Here is a 19,875-nt window from a genome sequence, read left to right as displayed (position 1 = left end):
GTCACTAGGCCATTTTCTTCTTCTTCTGTAAATACCTGCTTTACCGCGTACTTAGGTGAACAGTACGCTGATTCATTGGGATTATCCGCACTTTTAAATTTAGTTACATATCTCAGTAGGGTAGTTTTACTTATTCCAAACACTTTTGTAGCCTACCTGTAGGACATTTTCTTTTCTGGGTCATTTGAGATTACAGCCTGAATAGCCTTTTTTAAATAAACTTCATCTACCGGAGCTCTTTTCTTTCCTTCTTTGCTTCGCGGCATGATAGATTTCCCTCCAAACACCTGTAACATAAATACAAAACACATGTCCTGTATGGAATAGCCCTTTAAAGTACGGCTATCCCAACCCTTGTTCGTTTTTCGAACAATACCACTGTAGCATCCCATCTGAATTATTTTACAAGTGTAATATTTCTAAGTAACAAAACCCAAATTAAGAGAATGGAAGTAATCCAGAACAGAGGCATGAGGTCAATACTGTGTTGTAGCAGGTACACCAGAATAAAAACCATGCAACTTCAACTCATTCTTTTAAATGTGTGGGAACGATTAGTTTATAATACCTTAGTGTTTATTTATAAGTTAACAAAATAAAATGTTACCTGACTATATGTAAAAGAATGTTAGAATTAATAGTACAGTTCATTTATATCCTAAGAGAAACTGCAACGATTTTAGGCTTCGTAAAACACATTTATCCGGAACACGAAACAATATTTATTATAAAGGTTTTAAAATGTTTAATGAACTCCCGGTAATTGTTAAGGAAGCTAAAAGTCTTGTAGTTTTTTGTGGATTATGTATCAATGTTGTGAAGTCCAAATTTTAGTATGTAAGTAGTAAATAATATTTTAGTAGTCATAGTAAATAATATATTAGGTAAAAGATGTAAAATTTTATAACTAAATAAAATATACATTAATAAAAATAAAATCTTTTTATATTGAATTTACAGTTACATTTTTAACATTATATGTATAAAACAAAAAAAATACAGAAATATAGCAAAATTAAAATTATGAAAAACATAAATATGAAATTTTAAAAGTCTTTAGAATAATATATCATTGTATGCGAATATTTTCAGTAAGCAAAGTCTTCAATAAGTTCACCAATTGTTTGTTTTGGGCACAGTTTTTAATTTCAGCAGGAAATAACAACTGGGAATCATATAATTTAACGTTCTTTATTTATAAATATTCGGGCCAACAGATCTTCAACCTGTTGGCTGTGGGAAATCCGGAACCTTGAACACAAATCACAATAAAATATGTTTACAAAATTAAAAAACATTGTTTCTAAAATAAAATTTATTGCAAGCTATTTGGAAACTGACCTTTATACAGTTTCTGTATACATAAGGCTTAAAATCTCTTTCAAAACTAAGGGCAAACACATAACTATCCTATTAGTTGCTAACCCTAAACGAGGCAAGGATATCAAAAATGAAAAATTCTGGAAAATTATCAAAACAATAACCAACAAAAGCACAAAACAAAAATTTCCAAAAGAAGTTACTCATCAAGGAATCAATACTGACACAGAAAAAAACCCAAAACTTTGTGGTGATATCTTTAACGATTATTTTGTTAATGTCGGCGCTAATCTTGCTAGTAATATTATCCTAGACAAAAAACAAACTCAACAACCAGAGCTAAACCCAACTTTTGAAGAAGGTTTCCACACATAGGCTTCAGTAACTGATAAAGAAGTTGAAAACGCTATAATAAGTCTACGAGGATCAGCGAGCCCTGGCTACGACAACATAACTTTTTTTTTTTTTATCTTTTTCACAATGTCATTCAATGTATTGAAATATTTTATGTATCAAAAAAAAGTAAAAAATAATTCATGTAACAAATAAGTCTGTCTCGACTCAGGTTTATCCTAGTGAGACAGACATCGAAAAAAAACCTGTAAAAAAAAAACTTTATATTGATAATAAAAAAATAAAAATAAACTGTAAAAACATTAAAAACTGTACGTGAGATAATCAGCAAACCAATTTCTCATATAATAAATGTTAGTCTGAAGAAGGGCATATTCCCGAACAACTATAAGAAGACTATTGTGACCCCTGTTTTTAAAACTGGTGACGAAAAAAACACTTCTAACTACCGTCCCATAGCACTCACATCAAATATAGATAAAATCTATGAAAAAATTGTTAAAAAACAACTCAACAACTACATAAAAGATAAGAAGATAATGAGCCCCAACCAGTTCTGATTTAGGGACAATCTCAGTACACAGGATGCGATTGCTAAATTGACATCAACAATAATGAAAAAATTAGATAATGGAGAAAAGTGTCTTGGAATCTTCATTGATCTCCGCAAAGCATTTGATAGCATATTACACTCAAAACTCACTGAGAAACTAAAACAAATTAGATTGGACGGAATAGTACTATCATGGTTCCAAAGTTACCTAAAAGAGAGATTCCAATATGTCAAAATCAATAATACCCTTAGTGAACCCAAAACCTCATCTTTTGGCATACCGCAAGGAACTGTCATCGGTCCAATCCTTTTTATTATATATGTAAATGAATTGTTCACTCTTCCCATTGTTGGAGATATCATATCTTACGCAGACGACACTGTAGTTATCACAAAAGGAAAATCATGGGAGGAAACAATGAGTATAGCCAATATCAATAAATACACATTCAAAACATGGTTCGACCTAAATTGTCTCTCACTAAATACCGAGAAAACATATTTCATCCCATTCTCTTTGCAGGATAAATTTTTTGAAAACAATATAACCATTAAAATCCATTCATCACAATGTGAAAATAAAAAAGAATGCGGTTATGTAAATTGTTTACCAATAACATGCAAAAATAGTATAAAGTATCTGGGTATCATAGTAGATGGACACTTAAAATGGAACGAACAAGTCCAAAATACGGCAACCAGATTAAGAAAACTTATTTACTTATTCATTAGATTGAGAAACATCCTTTCATATAATATGATTAAAATTATATATTTTTCTCTTGCCCAATCCATATTACAATATGGTATAATCGGTTGGGGAGGGACTTTCAAAACTAACCTTTCACCGGTAGAAAAGGTTCAGAGGTTAATTTTAAAAGTCATCCTAAGAAAACCATCGATATTTCCAACCACGGAACTGTTTGACTCGTTTAGGGTTCTTAGCTTAAACAAAATTTTTAAAAAGAATGCACTGTTACAAATTCATAAAGACCATTTCAATTCAACAATTTCTACAAAAATAAGTAACCGATCTAGATCACGTGGTAACTTAGAAATTCATAAATGTAAAACTAGTGCTGGTCAACACCATTATACTTATCAAGGTATAAAATTGTTTAATGCCCTTCCGGATAAAATTAAAACTGAAAAAAATTACAAAACTTTCAAATCACAAATCAAACAACTTTTAGATAAACCCAACGGTAATCACAAGTTTTAATTTCATTGGATACATTTTTCAAATAATTGTTTATATGAACTCATTTGTAATTTTTATTGATTAAATTTTCCAAAATTCACGTTATGAATTTAGGAAAATTGATTAATGATTAATAAAAAAATATATATATAAACAAAATTTTATATTTAAAAAAAATACATATCCTCTAAAGTTATATTATCCGCTTCCTAATAGGTATGTGCTAATATGCGTTTATTGTTGTTGTTTTTTTTTTTTGATTCATATCAAAGCTCTCGAAATTCAATTACACTAATTAAACTTGGTTGATACTATCACTAATTACAGACAAACACAACATTGATGAACACAAAACTATAAGTAAAGAATAATGTACATGTATGCACCTACATGCATACATGTATACACAAATGTTGTTGCATTTTATTAAGTACCCATTTCATACAAGATTGCCAGCTCGGTCTTTGAACAATTTACTACCAGTGCTGTACCTACCTACTATTATTTCGTACCTAATAAGTACATTATTATTTTTATATCTTATTTTTTCTAAGTTTAATAACTATTATATTTTTTATTTTTTAGTTTGTAATTAAATTTCTTATTTTCTTAATTATATAGTGTTATCAAATTTATCATCTAGTTTTATAGCTATTTTTTTAATTTTCAGCTACATCAACTAGTGAAATTTTACAACCTATAAACCATAATGACTCACAACACTCCTCAACTCAAACACGAGAAATAATTTCTCAATTGAGTTGGGCAATTTTTTGTTAAAAATTTCTAATTTTTTCGCAATCAGCCTCAAAATATCTACATTTGTAAATTATTGTAATGTGTTTGTATATTCAATAAAAAAATAATTTAATAGTTAGACCGTGTTATAAGGATTGTGGGTCTAAAAGAGGTCTTGAAAAAAATAGCATTAAGATATGTTTTTAAATATTCAGTAATATCAGAATTGAAATGTTAACTACGGTAAACAACGCTAAATGCGGTTGGTAAAGTCAGATTTTAATGAAAAATTGTAGCCAATAAGTAGTTATCTGAATTTACTACTAATAATTTCAAAAACAAGAACATTTCAACTTTTTTTTTAATGAAAGAGTTTCCGTATTTTTCGAATAAAAAATATATTATATTGGCATTGCAGCCTTTACAAACCCCACTTAAAAAAAAAAAAAATTAAGGTTAAAATTTGTCGGTTCTGTTTTGTACAGAGAAAAATAATTACATTTTGATATATCTGATAGGAAAATCGTCAAATCAGTCAAATCAATAAAACTTTTTTCTGTCTGCCTAGGTAGTACGTTCTCGAGCGGTTGAAGTACCTAGCACATGTGTTAACTAAATAATTCTAGTAGGTACAAGGTGCGATCTCAACAGGGTAAACAGAAAAGAAAATATTCTAGAACGCACTAGTAGCTGCTGCTACAGTTCTACTGTTTTGAGAGTGAATTTAGAAGTGTAAAAATATTATTTGAAGAAATAATTAAATACATTACTGTACACATAATCATATATATATTTTGATATTCGTGTTAGTAGTATGACATAATATTTTTTTTATCCATAAATTTAAGTTTAAAAAAAATCAAATCTTTTACAATGTGTAATGTATGGTGTATTGAAGCAGGTGAAGGTCGTACTCAATAATGATACTTGATCTATGTACTGATATTTATTAGGGAGCTGCTTGCAACAAAACAGGACAATCCTTGTATGCATCGCTTTATATAGCTCTCGCAAGCATGCTATCTCGCTCGCACTTACACACATTCATACAGACATAACACAAAGCGATTCAGAACAATTTCAAAGAAATTGCAAGGTTATATATATTTTGACCATAATAAAATTATACTAATTTTATTTACTGGAAACTCTCTGGTGAAACATATAATATCTTTTACTAAAATTTATTCTGTAAATAGTTTTCGTGAAAGTGAATGTTAACGCAAGGAACAGGAAAAGTGTCCAGGCAAAGAGTCTTTTCGAGAAAACGCATATGAAAAAAAACTGCGAGTGCGCACGCGTTTTTTAAAATCTCTCTTCAGCCAGGAAACGAAGAAGTTTTTTCTCAGCTGTCAGTTAGTTTTTTTTCTTCAAGGTACACTGTTGATAACTTGCATAGTTGCACTCGGAACAAGAAAAGGGGGTGTTTCTCCGCTCTGATTCGGCATACGTTCGAACAAATGTCCTATATGGGGGGTAAGGTGGCCTCTCCTAGAAACTGAATATGTGCACTTGGAAAATGAAAAAGGTTTTTCGCCACTGTGGGTCAACATGTGGCTTTTTAGATATGCGTTTTGAGAATATCCATAGATGAACAAGGAACAAGAAAAGTTTTTTTCGTAGTGAGTCAACATGCGCTTCAGATTGCCTTTAAAATAATATTAATATGTGCACTTGGAACATAAGACAGGTTTTCCGCCACTATAAGTCAGCACGTGGGTCTTTAGATGGGCGTTTTGATAAAATGAAATGTTTAAACGGAACATGAAAAAGGGTTTTCCCCACCGTGAGTAAGCATGTTACACTTCAGATAACATGTATAGTTGCACAAGGAACATTAAAGAGGTTTTCCTACGAAGTGAGAGAGCATATGGCTCTTCAGTTGGCCCTTTTGATAACAAGCATAGTTGCACAAAAAACATGAAAAAGGTTTTTCTCCACTGCGAGTCAGCAAGTGTCTCTTCAGGATACCCTGTTGATAACTTGCATAGTTGCATTCCGACCATCACAGAGGTTTTTCTCCACTGTGAGTCAGCATGTGGCTCTTTAAATTACTCTTATGATAACATGCATAGTTGCACACGGAACATGAAAAAAGTTTTTCTCCACTGTGAATCCGAATGTGTCTGTTAAGGTGGCTTTTTTGGTTCGATGCATAGTTGCACACGGAACATGAAAAAGGTTTTTCTCCACTGTGAGTCAGCATGTGGCTCTTTAAATTACTCTTATGATAACATGCATAGTTGCACACGGAACATGAAAAAAGTTTTTCTCCACTGTGAATCCGAATGTGTCTGTTAAGGTGGCTTTTTTGGTTCGATGCATAGTTGCACACGGAACATGAAAAAGGTTTTTCTACACTGTGAATCAACATGTGTCCGTTTAGGTTGCTTTTTGAATAAAATGCATAGTTGCACAAGGAACATGAAAAAGGTTTTTCTCCACTGTGAGTCAGCATGTGGCTCTTCAGTTGACCCTTCTGATTACACGTATAGTTGCAAGCGGAACATGAAAAAGGTTTTTCTCCACTGTGAATCAACATGTGTCCGTTTAGGTTGCTTTTTGAATAAAATGCATAGTTGCACAAGGAACATGAAAAAGGTTTTTCTCCACTGTGAGTCAGCATGTGGCTCTTCAATGACCCTTCTGATTACACGTATAGTTGCAAGCGGAACAAGAAAAAGGTTTTTTGCCACTATGAGTCAGCATGTGGTTCTTTAGACAATACTTTCTATAACATGCATAAATGCACAAGGAACATGAAAAAGGTTTTTCTCCGCTGTGAGTCAGCATGTGGCTCTTCAGTTGACCCCTCTGATAACACGCAAAGTTGCACTCCGAACATGAAAGAGGTTTTTCTCCACTGTGAGTCAGTATGTGCCTATTCAGCTGACCCTTATGACAACACGCATAGCTGCACACGGAACATGAAAAAGGTTTTTCTCCACTGTGAGTCAGCATGTGGCTCTTCAGATGATGCTTTCGATAACCTGCATAGTTGCACAGGGAACATGAAAAATGTTTTTTTCCACTGTGAGTCAGCTTGTGGCTCTTCAGTTGACCCTTCTGATAACACGCATAGTTGCAAGCGGAACATGAAAAAAGTTTTTCTCCACTGTGAGTCAGCATGTGGCTCTTCAGTTGATCCTTTTGATAACATGCATAATTGCAAATGGAACATGAAAAAGGTTTTTCTCCACTGTGAGTCAGTATGTGTCTCTTTAAATTTCGCTTTTGAGCATATGAATAGTTGCACTTGGAACAAGAAAAAGGATTTTCTGTTACATGGGTGCGTACGTTCATAGCAAAATTTGACTTAGGAGAGAAGGAGTCGTTGCGAACGGGAGGAATGTATCCTTTTTCCACAAAATGCGTCTGAAGATCTGTCGACAAATTTGATAAATAACATGGATGAAAATGACTCGGTTAAACTTATTACCTAAACTTAGAGTAAATAAGCGAAGTAAGTTCCTAGAAACGTAAAAAAAAATAGGAGTGGCCGAATCGTTCAAGTTTACAATGAAAATTGGTTTTACCTGCTGCCTTGGTAATTCTCCCAAAGCGTTCTAAGCATTCCTCTTTAACATCCGGCAGATCTATGTCAATTTTCATATAAGTAAGCCCCGTTTCAACTTGTCGGGGTCCGAGATCCGCGTTTATGGTAACTGTCTCCACATTTATGCTTCCTGGAATAAAAAAGGACAATTAATAGAATATATCTTTGCATGGCCAGCCCCGATCCAAACGGCGCCTGGCGCGAGTTTATTTTGGCTGCCCTAACAGTCTAAATTAGCACACGCGAAGGCAGGATATCACTGTAATCGGTAAAATGATGATTTGTGTTTTTTTGTAACGCTAAAAAAATAATATAAAGGGCCATGTGTTAGGTAAAATATTAGACGCCTGGATCAAACTGCTCCAATTGTACCCACATGGGGGCAGCCATGTATCTTCGTACCATTGATATTAAACGAAACATTTTTTTAATTGAAAAAAAATAAACTAATTTTTCACGAATAAAGATACCATTGATCAACAATGTAGAAATGGGAATTTGGATGGAAGTTTTAAAGGCCAATATCAGATAAAAATGACCTCAGACGTCCGCTTGAGGGAACTTCTTCAAGAAATAAAAACCTTGCTCTAGAGCAGTGCTCCGCAACCGGTGTGCCGTGGCACACTGGTGTGCCGTGAGCCGGACACAGGTGTGCCGCGGTCAAATTCAATGTATTTGAAATTTTACAATATTTCATTATGTATTTAATACACAGTGACAATATATTATTCATTGTCTGCAGATGCTGTTAAAAGACGTATTCACAATATATTAGAAACACTGATTAGAAAACTGTTATTGGCTGAAAAATTTGCGCTTCAGATCAACGAAACAACCGATATTAAAAATAAAGCACAGTTGATAGCTATTGTACTTTTCGTTGACGAGGACTTTATTAAAGAACATTTTTTATTTTGTAAGGAGGTTCCAGAGCGAACTACCGGTGAAGATTTTTTTCAAGTAACCGATGATTTCTTCAAAATATATAATATTAAATGGAGCAATTGCATTGCTGTTTACACGGAACAGCGCTGCGGCAATGACGGGTAGTAAAAAGGGTTTTGTCTCTTGTGTAAAACAAAAAAATCCAACGTTACAATTTACACACTGCTGCATACATCGAGAAGCATTGATGGTCAAAAATTTACCGGAGGAACTTTTGAACACGATGAATGAATGCATTAAAATCGTAAACATAATTAAATCAAGAGCCCTAAACTCGCGAATCTTTGGAATACTCTGCGCAGAAATGGGAGCCGAATATGAATCCTTATTGTTTTATACTGAAATTCGTTGGCTATCCCGAGGCAAAGTTTTGGCTAGATTGTTTGAGCTTCGTCACGAGGTGTGTCAGTTTCTTTTAAATCAAAATATGCCCAAACTATATCAGCACCTCAGAAATCAGAAATTTGGTCAATATTTTTATTCCATTAATACGGAACAATACGATTGGATTCGAAATCCTTTTGCAACCAATGCAATAAATTCTACGGAAGCACTGCCTCTGCAAATTCGAGTGGAATTTACAGATTTAAATAATGACATGACATTAAAACTTGACTTCTCCGAAGATCAATTAGATGTTTTCTGGATTTACGTTAAAAAAGAATATCCTCACATTTCCGTCAAAGCATTCTTAACACTACTTCCATTTTCAACGACATATTTATGTGAGCAAAGGTTTTCAACGGTTTTATTAAAATGATAAGCGGTCATGCTTAAAAGGTCTTGACCAAGAACTTCGGGTTACGCTGTCAAAAATCGAGCGGAATATAAAACTTTTGTGTTCATTGAAAGAAGCGCAGGTTAATTAAACAATGAATCGCTCATTGATTTATTATTATTTTATAATAATTATTAAGATTGCGTAAAAATAAATATCTTATAATAGTATGTATGTATGTATACTTTTCAAATAAAAAAAACAAAAATTATTGTAAATTTTGCGTATCAATTTAATATCTATATATTTTAGCTTTTGGTGTGCCGCGGAATTCTAGGAAGAAATTTGGTGTGTCGTAGGTGAGAAAAGGTTGCGGAGCACTGCTCTAGAGCACCGTAAGTAGAGAGTTTTAAGTCAATGAGATAGTGTTTTCTCAATCAATATTTATGAATTTGTAGCGATCGATACTGCTAGAGTATTCGAGAAAGCCGACCGGCTTAAAACGCATGGGATGAGAATGTACGAGACTTTTTATGCAACAAATTTCATCGCGTAATAGGTTACAACTACCTGTCTAAGAGCTACCTATTCGCAACGTCCAAGCGAGCTACCTACGACAATAATTTGCGAGTTGGACTATGTATATTTCGCGCATTCTCTAGAAGGTTCTAGCCTATTGCCTAGGCATAATTCCAGCGCCATCGAAACTACCAGAAGAATCTCGCTGAAGCATACAACTAACTGGCTGTTTGAGAACTATCAGCATATTGCAAGCATTCCTTCTTTACAGCTGGGAGGTCGAAATCTAAATTCGAAAATGGAATTTCACCTCCACCTTCTTCCTGGAGCTCTGGTTCCGTCTTGATGGATATAGTATCTGGCTTCAGTAGATCCATGGTCTGCTTTGGTTGAGTTTGGTATTTTGTTTAACCCCAAACAAATATATCTGAAACAGATAAAAGTTGTAACGGAATTCTAATATAAATCAGTTTTTAAAATTTGGCTTCTTAAGTCTTAGCAAAAGTACACATTAAAAAACCTTGAAGTTTTGACAATGGTTGAGAAAGACGTCGTTTTATCTTGGGTAAATCTTTTATTTATTAACTGTTATGTCTACCGCCATTCCGTTGTAATCCATCTGTAATAAAACATCTGTAATACGTATATTTGTTGTAATTTTAAAAAAATGCATTTGTTATTATAATCTCATAATATGTAGATGTCAAATTGACAGTTTAAACATTCTGCTGTGACAAAACGCCCAATGATTCCCTAACTAAACTGGAAGAACAGCCGCTACCAAAATTAATACGATGAATTAAAGTATTATTACTTACCAATAACAATCACATGCATGGGATAATAAGTTTAACAGGGCGGGATAAACAAAGTTTAGAAACAGGAAGAAAGACTGTCGGAGAAGAAACCACATGTCAAAAAATATATAGGTTATGCATAGACAAGAATGAAGTCATAGACAATTAATATAATTTTCATGAACCTGGCCTTTTAAGAACATTACAACTTCTTTCGACTTGCGTCTTGTAAATATTATAGCGCTAGCATATCTTTAATCTATTAACAGTGAGAAATCCGTGACCCTAAAACAAAACACAACAAGAAAAACGAAATCAAATCGTTTCTAATCGAATAGGTATTTAGGTCAAGCAATTCTGATTTTGTCCATTGTACATTTCTTTTACACATATGGGTCAAAATTCCTTTAAAATTCATCAAAACACTCAATTGAGTCAAGTTAGATAAGGGGTTTCCATAGAAGTTTTCTGTGAAAAGTAATTCCCCACAAAAATTTCCGATATTTGCTTCCCCACAGTAATTTTTCAAATCCATGTAGGGGCAGTTATTTAGAAAAAAAAAATTCTGAAGGAAGTAATTTACGCCAATATTTATTCGACTCCATGGGGGGGTTGTAAATAGCTCATAAGTATTTAATTCTTGGTCCCAGTATAAACTACTTTTGAGTTTTTTGGAACAAGGTATTATGTTGATTTGTCCAAAGTACAAAGTACCACATGAAAATGCCCGGTTCTTTTACTGGCTACGATAAAAACTCCTCTCCTAGTAGTAGTTCAATATATGTTAATCATTTTCCAAGAAAAAAAATGAATGAATAAAATTATATTTTAATCAAAACATAAAAGAATCGTGACTTCCTTTTTAGCAGGACAAAGAAATTCTATTTTCCGATAAAGAATTCATGACTTATCTTGAATTTAATTTCTTAATATAAATGTATAAATGTAATTCTAAGTAAACGAAATAAAAAATTTTGTGTTCTTCAATTTTCTGTTAAAAGTAAAGAAATTACATAATTTGATTACGTCGTAAAAAGCACGTCTTCATATTTCATATTTGATAATCTAAATGACGGGTTGCTTAGAAGAATTTTTAGTATTCTACAAATTTCAAAATTAAATTCATGTTCTATGAAAGATTTTTTTCAAGTTCTGTTTTATTTCAGTTCTTTCAAGATACTAAACTATTAATATATACTTACAGAATTTGAATAGGACTTTCACAGAACCCGAACATGAACGCTGAAAATGATTTCTCAATAACAACCCTTTCCGATGAATGATAAATCAAATCCTTTATTTAAAGAGTTTCAAATTTCAAGTCATCGTAGATTATTTAAAAAAAAAAAAAAAAATTATTTTTTTAGACAGATTGATTGTTCATCTTGGAGCAAGATTTTACATTACTTGCGCTGTCCTGAAAAAATGAGCACTAAAGAAAGATACTTTAAGCTCGTTTTTGCAGGACAGCACTTTGTTTTAACCCTAAAAAGATAATCATATTGTGTAGTACGGAAAAGAAACTCACGCGTAAAATTGACGCATATGTTTTATGCAGCTGCAGGTCGAGGTTTATTTATTTATTTCAATAAATTTTATGTGATTATTTATTAACACATATTTAAGAATATTTATATTAAATATAGTTTACTTATACTCCTTTATTTATTAAAAAAGAAAAAAAAAACTTTATACTTCTTCTATAAATCAACGAAATTTTTGAACACTTACTCATTCATACGAAACTTATTTTTTACTACAATAATCAGCCTTTTTAGTACAAAAGCAACAATTAGCATGATATCTTATTTATATTAGAAACATATTATATGGTTATATAAAAATCAGTTACAAACAGCTTTGGCACATATCATCAAAGTAACGTAATAGATAATCATGCGTAATTTTGACTCACGCGTTCGTTATATTTCAAAACAGGTGACACTTACCTTATCGACACTTACGGCCGTTGTGGCCAACAATTTCGATGGATTATCAAAGGAATTCTGAGCCTGAGCCAGGCGCTGCTCAGTTAAGTGATCGTAGTGATTTGCTCCATTTCGCCTGAGGCTAACATTTTGATCATAACACCTCGTGTGTAGCACTGTTTATTTACATAGACAAAAAAAATGACGTCAAATTAGAAACTTTACATTTCAAATTAATACCGAAGCATTAATTAATTGTATTTATTATTTATACAGATAATTTACTTTAAATAGTGTAATACATAAACCGACATTTCATATTTTTAAAACAAACGTATTTAATATGTAAAAAATAAGGTGTTAATTGACTTAACTTTTTTGTTTACGTCAAGTTTGACGTTTTATGCAGTTGAAACTTTAGATTCAAAATCATAAATATACAAAATGGACAAAGCAAAACGCTCAAAAAATTTCACCCCAAATGAGAAAATGCGACTTGTCGATTTAGTTACCTCGTCGCGGGTCATTTTGTCTAGGTCTACAGGCGGCCCAAATTACGCCACACTTTTGAAATCTAAAGAAACTGCTTGGAACGAAGTGGTTCTCGGTTTTAATAGCAGCAACTCAATTAACCGGTAAGTTACATACTGATTATCTCATATAATAATGTGTTCTTCAAATGCCATTGAAGCTCGATTAAGAAATATGGTTTGGGCACGTAGAATGAACGAACTAAGGAGTGTAAGGAGAGTATATTATTACGCGAATTTGGATGGTGGAAGAAGTCGGGGACGCCCGAGGAAGACACGGCAAGATAAAAAAAAAACTGATATTTGAGTAGGGCTATGTTAATAGTCCGAATAACAGAAGAGTATGTATGATATATGGTGTGATTGTGGGCGAGGCAAGTGGTTTGACAGACTGTCCTCTCTGCGTAACCTTTCTAGGAAGAGTGCAATGTTTGGTTAATTAGAATTTGTATACATCCCAATTGATTTCTCGTAATATTTTATATATGATTGCAGACCCCTAGCAGCTCTAAAAAAGGCGTGGGACAACTTGAAACGAGATGCCCGAACACAGAGGGCAAGTGTTCGTTGCCAAATATTTGGAATTGGTGGAGGGCCCAGTCAAGACATAGAAGATCCAGTGCTGCTGAAGGTTGAGGCAGCAATTGGATTAAGTTCCTCCGGGATGGTAAATTCGTAAGTTAAAATATCTTGTTTTTAATTAAATTGGTATTTGGTGATGACTGAACATGTCCACTGAGTCAGCATTAGTACCCGGAGCAATTAGGAATACATTATGTTTACGGTATATGGCAGTAGACCCAGAATTGGCGCACTCAAATAAACCCTCACTTTTAGTACTACCATTACGTAGTGGAATCCAAAAGCTTGTCAATGCATTGTCATTGTAGTTCAACAATAGTTCGAAAGCGCACATTACTTATGACTTGTTCATGTTTTCAGTTGGTTGTTGGTCATTCACTGACCCATAAGGGTTGGGAAATGGAAGGTTAGGTACATTTATAAATTAAACAATCTCTTCTTGCTATACAAATGTCTCATATATTGCAATAAATGAATCCACGCTACTAGAAAAAGCTTTATTCTCTTTGTGGATGGATTTGGCAGTTAATTTACTGATTTTAAATCTATTTTTGCTGTCATGTCTCTCTAAACTATCGACCAATGAAAATACATGCAGTTTTGTTAGGTTTTGATGAGCAAATATTAAATATTCAGTACTCGACGTAAAATGTCTTACGAGGTTGAATTTTCAGGAAATTAAAAAAAAAAAAAACAAAGAAAAAACTGTTTTGTTAATGAAGGTTTTTTGAATCTAAACTCTTAACTGTAACCTTTGATAAAACTACAGAAAAAAACATCATCCACATAAAGATTCAGCATTAAAAAACTAGGCAGAAAGTTACAAGTTTTACATAAATAATAGAATAGTTTACAGTTTATAGGAACATAGTATGTATTATTGATCATAACAGTAAGTAGCAACACCAATAAACCGGAGTGACCAATCACAGGCATCCGGAACGTTGGTGTTGGCAGCTCTCTATGCCGTGAAGGAGCGCATCTAGTGGAGTATCCTTGTTCATCAGAGCGTTTGGAGTGGGAGTCGTAACCCTCGGCAACAGAGACTCGAAGATGTGGGCAACATGAAAGCAAACCAAAGAAAGATTAAAAAGTACACATAAAAGGCATTATTATTGATATTGGTCTGCGAAGCTAATGAACGATGACCAATAAACAAGAATAATAAATCATAAAGAAAATAGTTCCCACAGTGCAAAACTAGCAATTAACAGAATATAGAGAGAATTTAATATAATTTAACGTGACATACATATTTGTATTCTATTTTGAAAGGTTTGATTGCAATGGTCCTGCCGTCCAAGATGATCAACAGGCAACAGGTACAGCCGGGAGGAAGTAGAGCAGCCGACTAATTGTCAATAATGGCATTGTTCGCATTGGTGTCTCAACTGCTCCCAACTCCGGGGAGTCAGTACGGTGAGACTGCGGCATCTCCAATTGGGGTGTGTTGTGAAACTGAAGGTATTAGGGAAGGAAGGGGAAGATGGTTATACAAGTACTTGGGTATTCAAATCTGGTCACCAAGCATGGCTAAAACCATTTCATTCCATCTTTCAATTCTTTAATGGTGGTGTTACAACAAACAGGGTGATACTGAGAGTATCTTCCACTCTGCAATGTACTGCAAATATACTATTTATTATTATTGAACAGGCGACCTCCGGATTGCTAGTCGTGAGCCTTACCGCTCGGCCATCAATAACTTGAAATAACTAATCTGCAAAATATTTTAATTTCTTCATTTTCCCATAGATACTTGTGTAAAATGTTATTTTATTACACGGTCTTTTGAAAGGTTTACACATTATTTGTTTTTAAATTACTTGTGGCTGGTTATAAAACTTGATATTCATTTTATATTTTGTTCAGGATGAAAATCCAGTTTTCACACTTCCTGAAAGTCCAGTGATGCCAGTGGTATCAACTGTTCGACCCGTAGTTCCAAGGAAGGCATTCAAGAGGCGACTGTGCTTGGGAAAATCAACAAAGGACTCGCTCTTTAGTGACCTGCAAAATGTTGCTACCACCCAACTTGCGACGGAAAGAGTGTTATTAGAGACCCAGACTGAAAACTTTCAAATGCAAAAGGTCCAGTCTAATGTATAAAAACAGTTTATTATAAACAAGTTCTGCTTTGTAATTATTATTATGCGTTACAGCTGTTTCGCCCTCTGAAGGCATTATCAAACTGTTTTTATACATTAGATAACAAATTATTGAATATATAAAATAAATAAAAATTGAAATGGAGTTCTACAAAATTAACTAATAACAATAAACAGGTCCAGTCTCTTTTGCAATGCGACCTCCTGAGTATGCAGACTGCCCACTTGAAAGTCCAACTGGAAATGCTCGATGCGGCGAGGGTCTCAAAAGAAGCCCAATCGGATATACAACTGCAAATCCTTAGTGATGCCAGGAAGCAGAAGGTCGCAGAGGCAGCCCGAGCAGAAATCCGATGGGAAATCCAACTGGAAATGCTCGATGCGGCGAGGGTCTCAAAAGAAGCCCAATCGGATATACAACTGCAAATCCTTAGTGATGCCAGGAAGCAGAAGGTCGCAGAGGCAGCCCAAGCAGAAATCCGATGGGAAATCCAACTGGATATATTGAAGTTGGAGAGGAGAGCTCAGGAGGCAATTACAAAGAAATTAGAAAGTGGTAATTGTTAATATTATAATGCTTGTACATACATATTATTTGCAATAACGTCTCTATTTAAATGGGCGATGTTGTTCCCTGCATTGTTCCTGAATGCCACATTGTTGGGTTCATCACCAACACCGTGGATCCAATCTTGTGGATATTCCTCCCCACGATTGATGCATATGTTGTGAAGAACTCCACATGCAACTATAACTGCCATCGTGGTGTCGATGTTTAGTCGTAGGCCATTGGATAAGACCGGAAATCGTCTTTTCCACAATCCATATTGTCTTTCTACCACGTTCCTTGTTTTTATATGTTTTGTGTTGTAGTTGTTCTGGTTGGGTGTTTCCGGATTTCGATATGGTGTCAGCAGATATGTCTAAAATATGAAATAAAACATACATTTGTAATAATGTTATACTGTTTTCTTTTGCAGAATGTCCTTAAAATCAAGTAAATCCACGTTCGGCTGGAGCACTCAAGAATGGTGCACGCGCTAAGTATTCCCGCACTAAAGGATTTTTTTCTTGTTTTTTTTATTATTTCCTATATTTTCATAATGTGCGTATATATGTATGTCACAATTTTCTTAAGTTATTTTCAGTTGTTTCAAATATTCTCATAATGTGCATATATATGTATGTCACAGTAAACAATATCAAATTCTCCCTATATTCTATTAATTGCTAGTTTTGCTTTGTGGGAACTATTTTCTTTATGATTTATGATTCTTGTTTATTGGTCATCGTTCATTAGCTTCGCAGACCAATATCAATAATAATGCCTTTTATGTGTACTTTTTAATCTTTCTTTGGTTTGCTTTCATGTTGCCCACATCTTCGAGTCTCTGTTGCCGAGGGTTACGACTCCCACTCCAAACGCTCTGATGAACAAGGATACTCCACTAGATGCGCTCCTTCACGGCATAGAGAGCTGCCAACACCAACGTTCCGGATGCCTGTGATTGGTCACTCCGGTTTATTGGTGTTGCTTCCATACTATGTTCCTATAACATTCCATACTAACACATTCCATACTATGTTCCTATAAACTGTAAACTCTTCTATTATTTATGTAAAACTTGTAACTTTCTGCCTAGTTTTTTAATGCTGAATCTTTATGTGGATGATGTTTTTTTCTGTAGTTTTATCAAAGGTTACAGTTAAGAGTTCAGATTCAAAAAACCTTCATTAACAAAACAGTTTTTTCTTTGTTTTTTTTTTTTTTTTTAATTTCCTGAAAGTTCAACCTCGTAACACATTTTACGTCGAGTACTGAATATTTAATATTTGCTCATCAAAACCTAACAAAACTGCATGTATTTTCATTGGCCGACAGTTTAGAGAGACATGACAGCAAAAATAGATTTAAAATCAGTAAATTAACTGCCAAATCCATCCACAAAGAGAATAAAGCTTTTTCTAGTAGCGTGGATTCATTTATTGCAATATATGAGACATTTGTATAGCAAGAAGAGATTGTTTAATTTATAAATGTACCTAACCTTCCATTTCCCAACCCTTATGGGTCAGTGAATGACCAACAACCAACTGAAAACATGTCAAATGACTCTCCGAATAAGCTAATGGGAGAAGAGTTTGGAACGTTAAGAGAGTTAGAGCGAAGCATGTCAGTCCACCATTAATCGAGTTATCTGCATTTATCCCTTCTTTCAATATCTCTACAACCTTGTCAATTCTCATAAACATGCTTCCCAAATACACTCTCATTTACCTATTAAATATAAAGTACCCATTAATCATACACATTCATTTTAAAGTTAAGTTATAAAAAAGGTATTTGAATATTTAAACAATAAATATACTTTTAATGGATATCCACTATCTCCTACGAGTGCTCCATTTGGGTACTGCTCTGTCTCGAACATTGCTCTGGCTCGGCAGCCTTGAAAGAGTCATGTGTAGATCCTGGCCATCTTGCTACAATGTCTCTTATTCTCATTCTGGCATCTGAAATGGTCTGCACGTTAATGGAAAAGTAGCCCTTCCTATTTCTGAACGTTTCAGCTTCTGGTCCACCTTTCGGAGAAATCAGATGGTCAACACAATACTTAATTGGTACAGTACAGAAAAACATGCAGACAAAACTAAAACACATGCTTGTCTGGCACTTACCCACGGATTGAATTTTGACATGAGTGCAATCAATTGCACCTATTACGTTGGGGAATCCGGCTATTTCGTGGAACTCCCTTTTTACTACTTCCACCTCTTCCCCTATTGGTAATTTAATGTGGACAGGCCTTAAACTTGCCAAGGCACGAGAAACATTTTTTACGATTTTGCTGGTCGTAGATGGGGAAATTTTAAAAAAGTCTCCATTTGTTATGTGGAAACTTCCAGTTGCGTAGAAACGCAAAGCAACAAGCAATTGATTGCATGGTAAAACTGGGCAGTTTCTAAAAAAGAAATAAACAAAGCATGATAACATTAGATAAAAGGTTTTCAGACCTGATAAGTGCTAAATATATTCAATGACACTCGAATACCTAAGTAAAAATTTTCCCTTTCGCTTGCGTAAGTCAAGTTATCCTCTATTTGGCTCAAAATGTATAAAAAACACGTTTTTAATATATGTATAAAATTTATATCGCCGTCTTGTCGCCGCCTATATAATCCAATATTATTATCAAGCATATCGGCCCATTCCACCGCATCTACTATATTCAAAATGTTCATAATTCGAATTAAAAAACCGACAAGAGCGTGAACTGATGACAGATGACAGCGATGACAGATCGATTGCTTTCGCGTATTTCGCTCTGTTGTCGGTTTTTGTAAGTAGGTCTTCCTTAAGCGTCTTTAATCCACGAGGTTAGCTTCCTTAAATTTGAGTGGTGTGGCGATCAAATGCTTTGGGCAAAACGGATTTGGGCATTTCAGCAGGGTTGAGTCGAGTATTCGGCTCAGATTAGATTGGCCACAACGGCCGTAAGTAAATTAAATTTTGTAAGAAAGGAATATGAATTCAAATATTTATGCGGAACAAAAGTTTTTTTATGTTTTGTTGTTGTGGTGGACAGCATTGCAGTGCTGCACTGCACTAATTTGACTATTTTTATATTAACACTAGTCGTAGACTGAAATTGGGCTGCAGACTAATACGGCCAAACTGAAAAATGTAAACGCCGCATCAGAGAATATTTGGCTTAACATTACAAACGATAACAATATTTGACTTATATATTTATTTTTTCGTTATTATTCTACCACTCATACCTATAGAGATGTCAATAGAAAATGAATTGGCAAGGATACACCACAACCATACAATGGACCTAATTTAATGAGGAGCATGGCAGTACTACGATATTTAAAAGACGCTTATAGGAAAAAATTGTGGTCCTAATTGGTTTTAACTTATAAAGAAATTAGTTATGACAACCATTTCTTCCTATATTTAGCATATTTTAAATGTCGCAGTACCGCCATTTTCTTTATGGAGTCAGGTCCATTGTATGG

General features: G+C 34.0%; 2 protein-coding genes across 2 annotated transcripts in view; one reads left to right on the top strand and one right to left on the bottom strand.

Annotated features, from left to right (window-relative positions):
• Positions 1 to 19,875, bottom strand: part of LOC149415825 (uncharacterized) — a 198,941-nt gene that overhangs the window by 162,444 nt on the left and 16,622 nt on the right. The gene's annotated exons all lie outside the window — the stretch shown is intronic.
• LOC149415826 (uncharacterized) lies at positions 15,091 to 16,416 on the top strand. Its single transcript, XM_089641484.1, has 3 exons — positions 15,091 to 15,186; positions 15,614 to 15,832; positions 16,027 to 16,416. The coding sequence occupies exons 1-3, from the start codon at positions 15,106 to 15,108 to the stop codon at positions 16,414 to 16,416; spliced, it is 690 nt and encodes a 229-aa protein (XP_089497610.1). The 5' UTR covers positions 15,091 to 15,105.

Source organism: Hesperophylax consimilis, chromosome 17 (genome assembly GCF_061612785.1).
Source record: "Hesperophylax consimilis isolate HC1 chromosome 17, BYU_Hcon_1.0, whole genome shotgun sequence".
Taxonomy (NCBI): domain Eukaryota; kingdom Metazoa; phylum Arthropoda; class Insecta; order Trichoptera; family Limnephilidae; genus Hesperophylax; species Hesperophylax consimilis.
Note: the sequence above shows the minus strand (reverse complement) of the source record. Positions and strands in the feature narration are given on the sequence as shown.

Coding starts and splice junctions, on each gene's coding strand:
- LOC149415826 (XM_089641484.1), top strand. CDS start 15,106: ATGGCATTGTTCGCATTGGTGTCTCAACTGCTCCCAACTCCGGGGAGT. Junction 15,187..15,613: donor CTGCGGCATCTCCAATTGGG/GTGTGTTGTGAA, acceptor TATTTTGTTCAG/GATGAAAATCCAGTTTTCAC. Junction 15,833..16,026: donor AAAACTTTCAAATGCAAAAG/GTCCAGTCTAAT, acceptor AACAATAAACAG/GTCCAGTCTCTTTTGCAATG.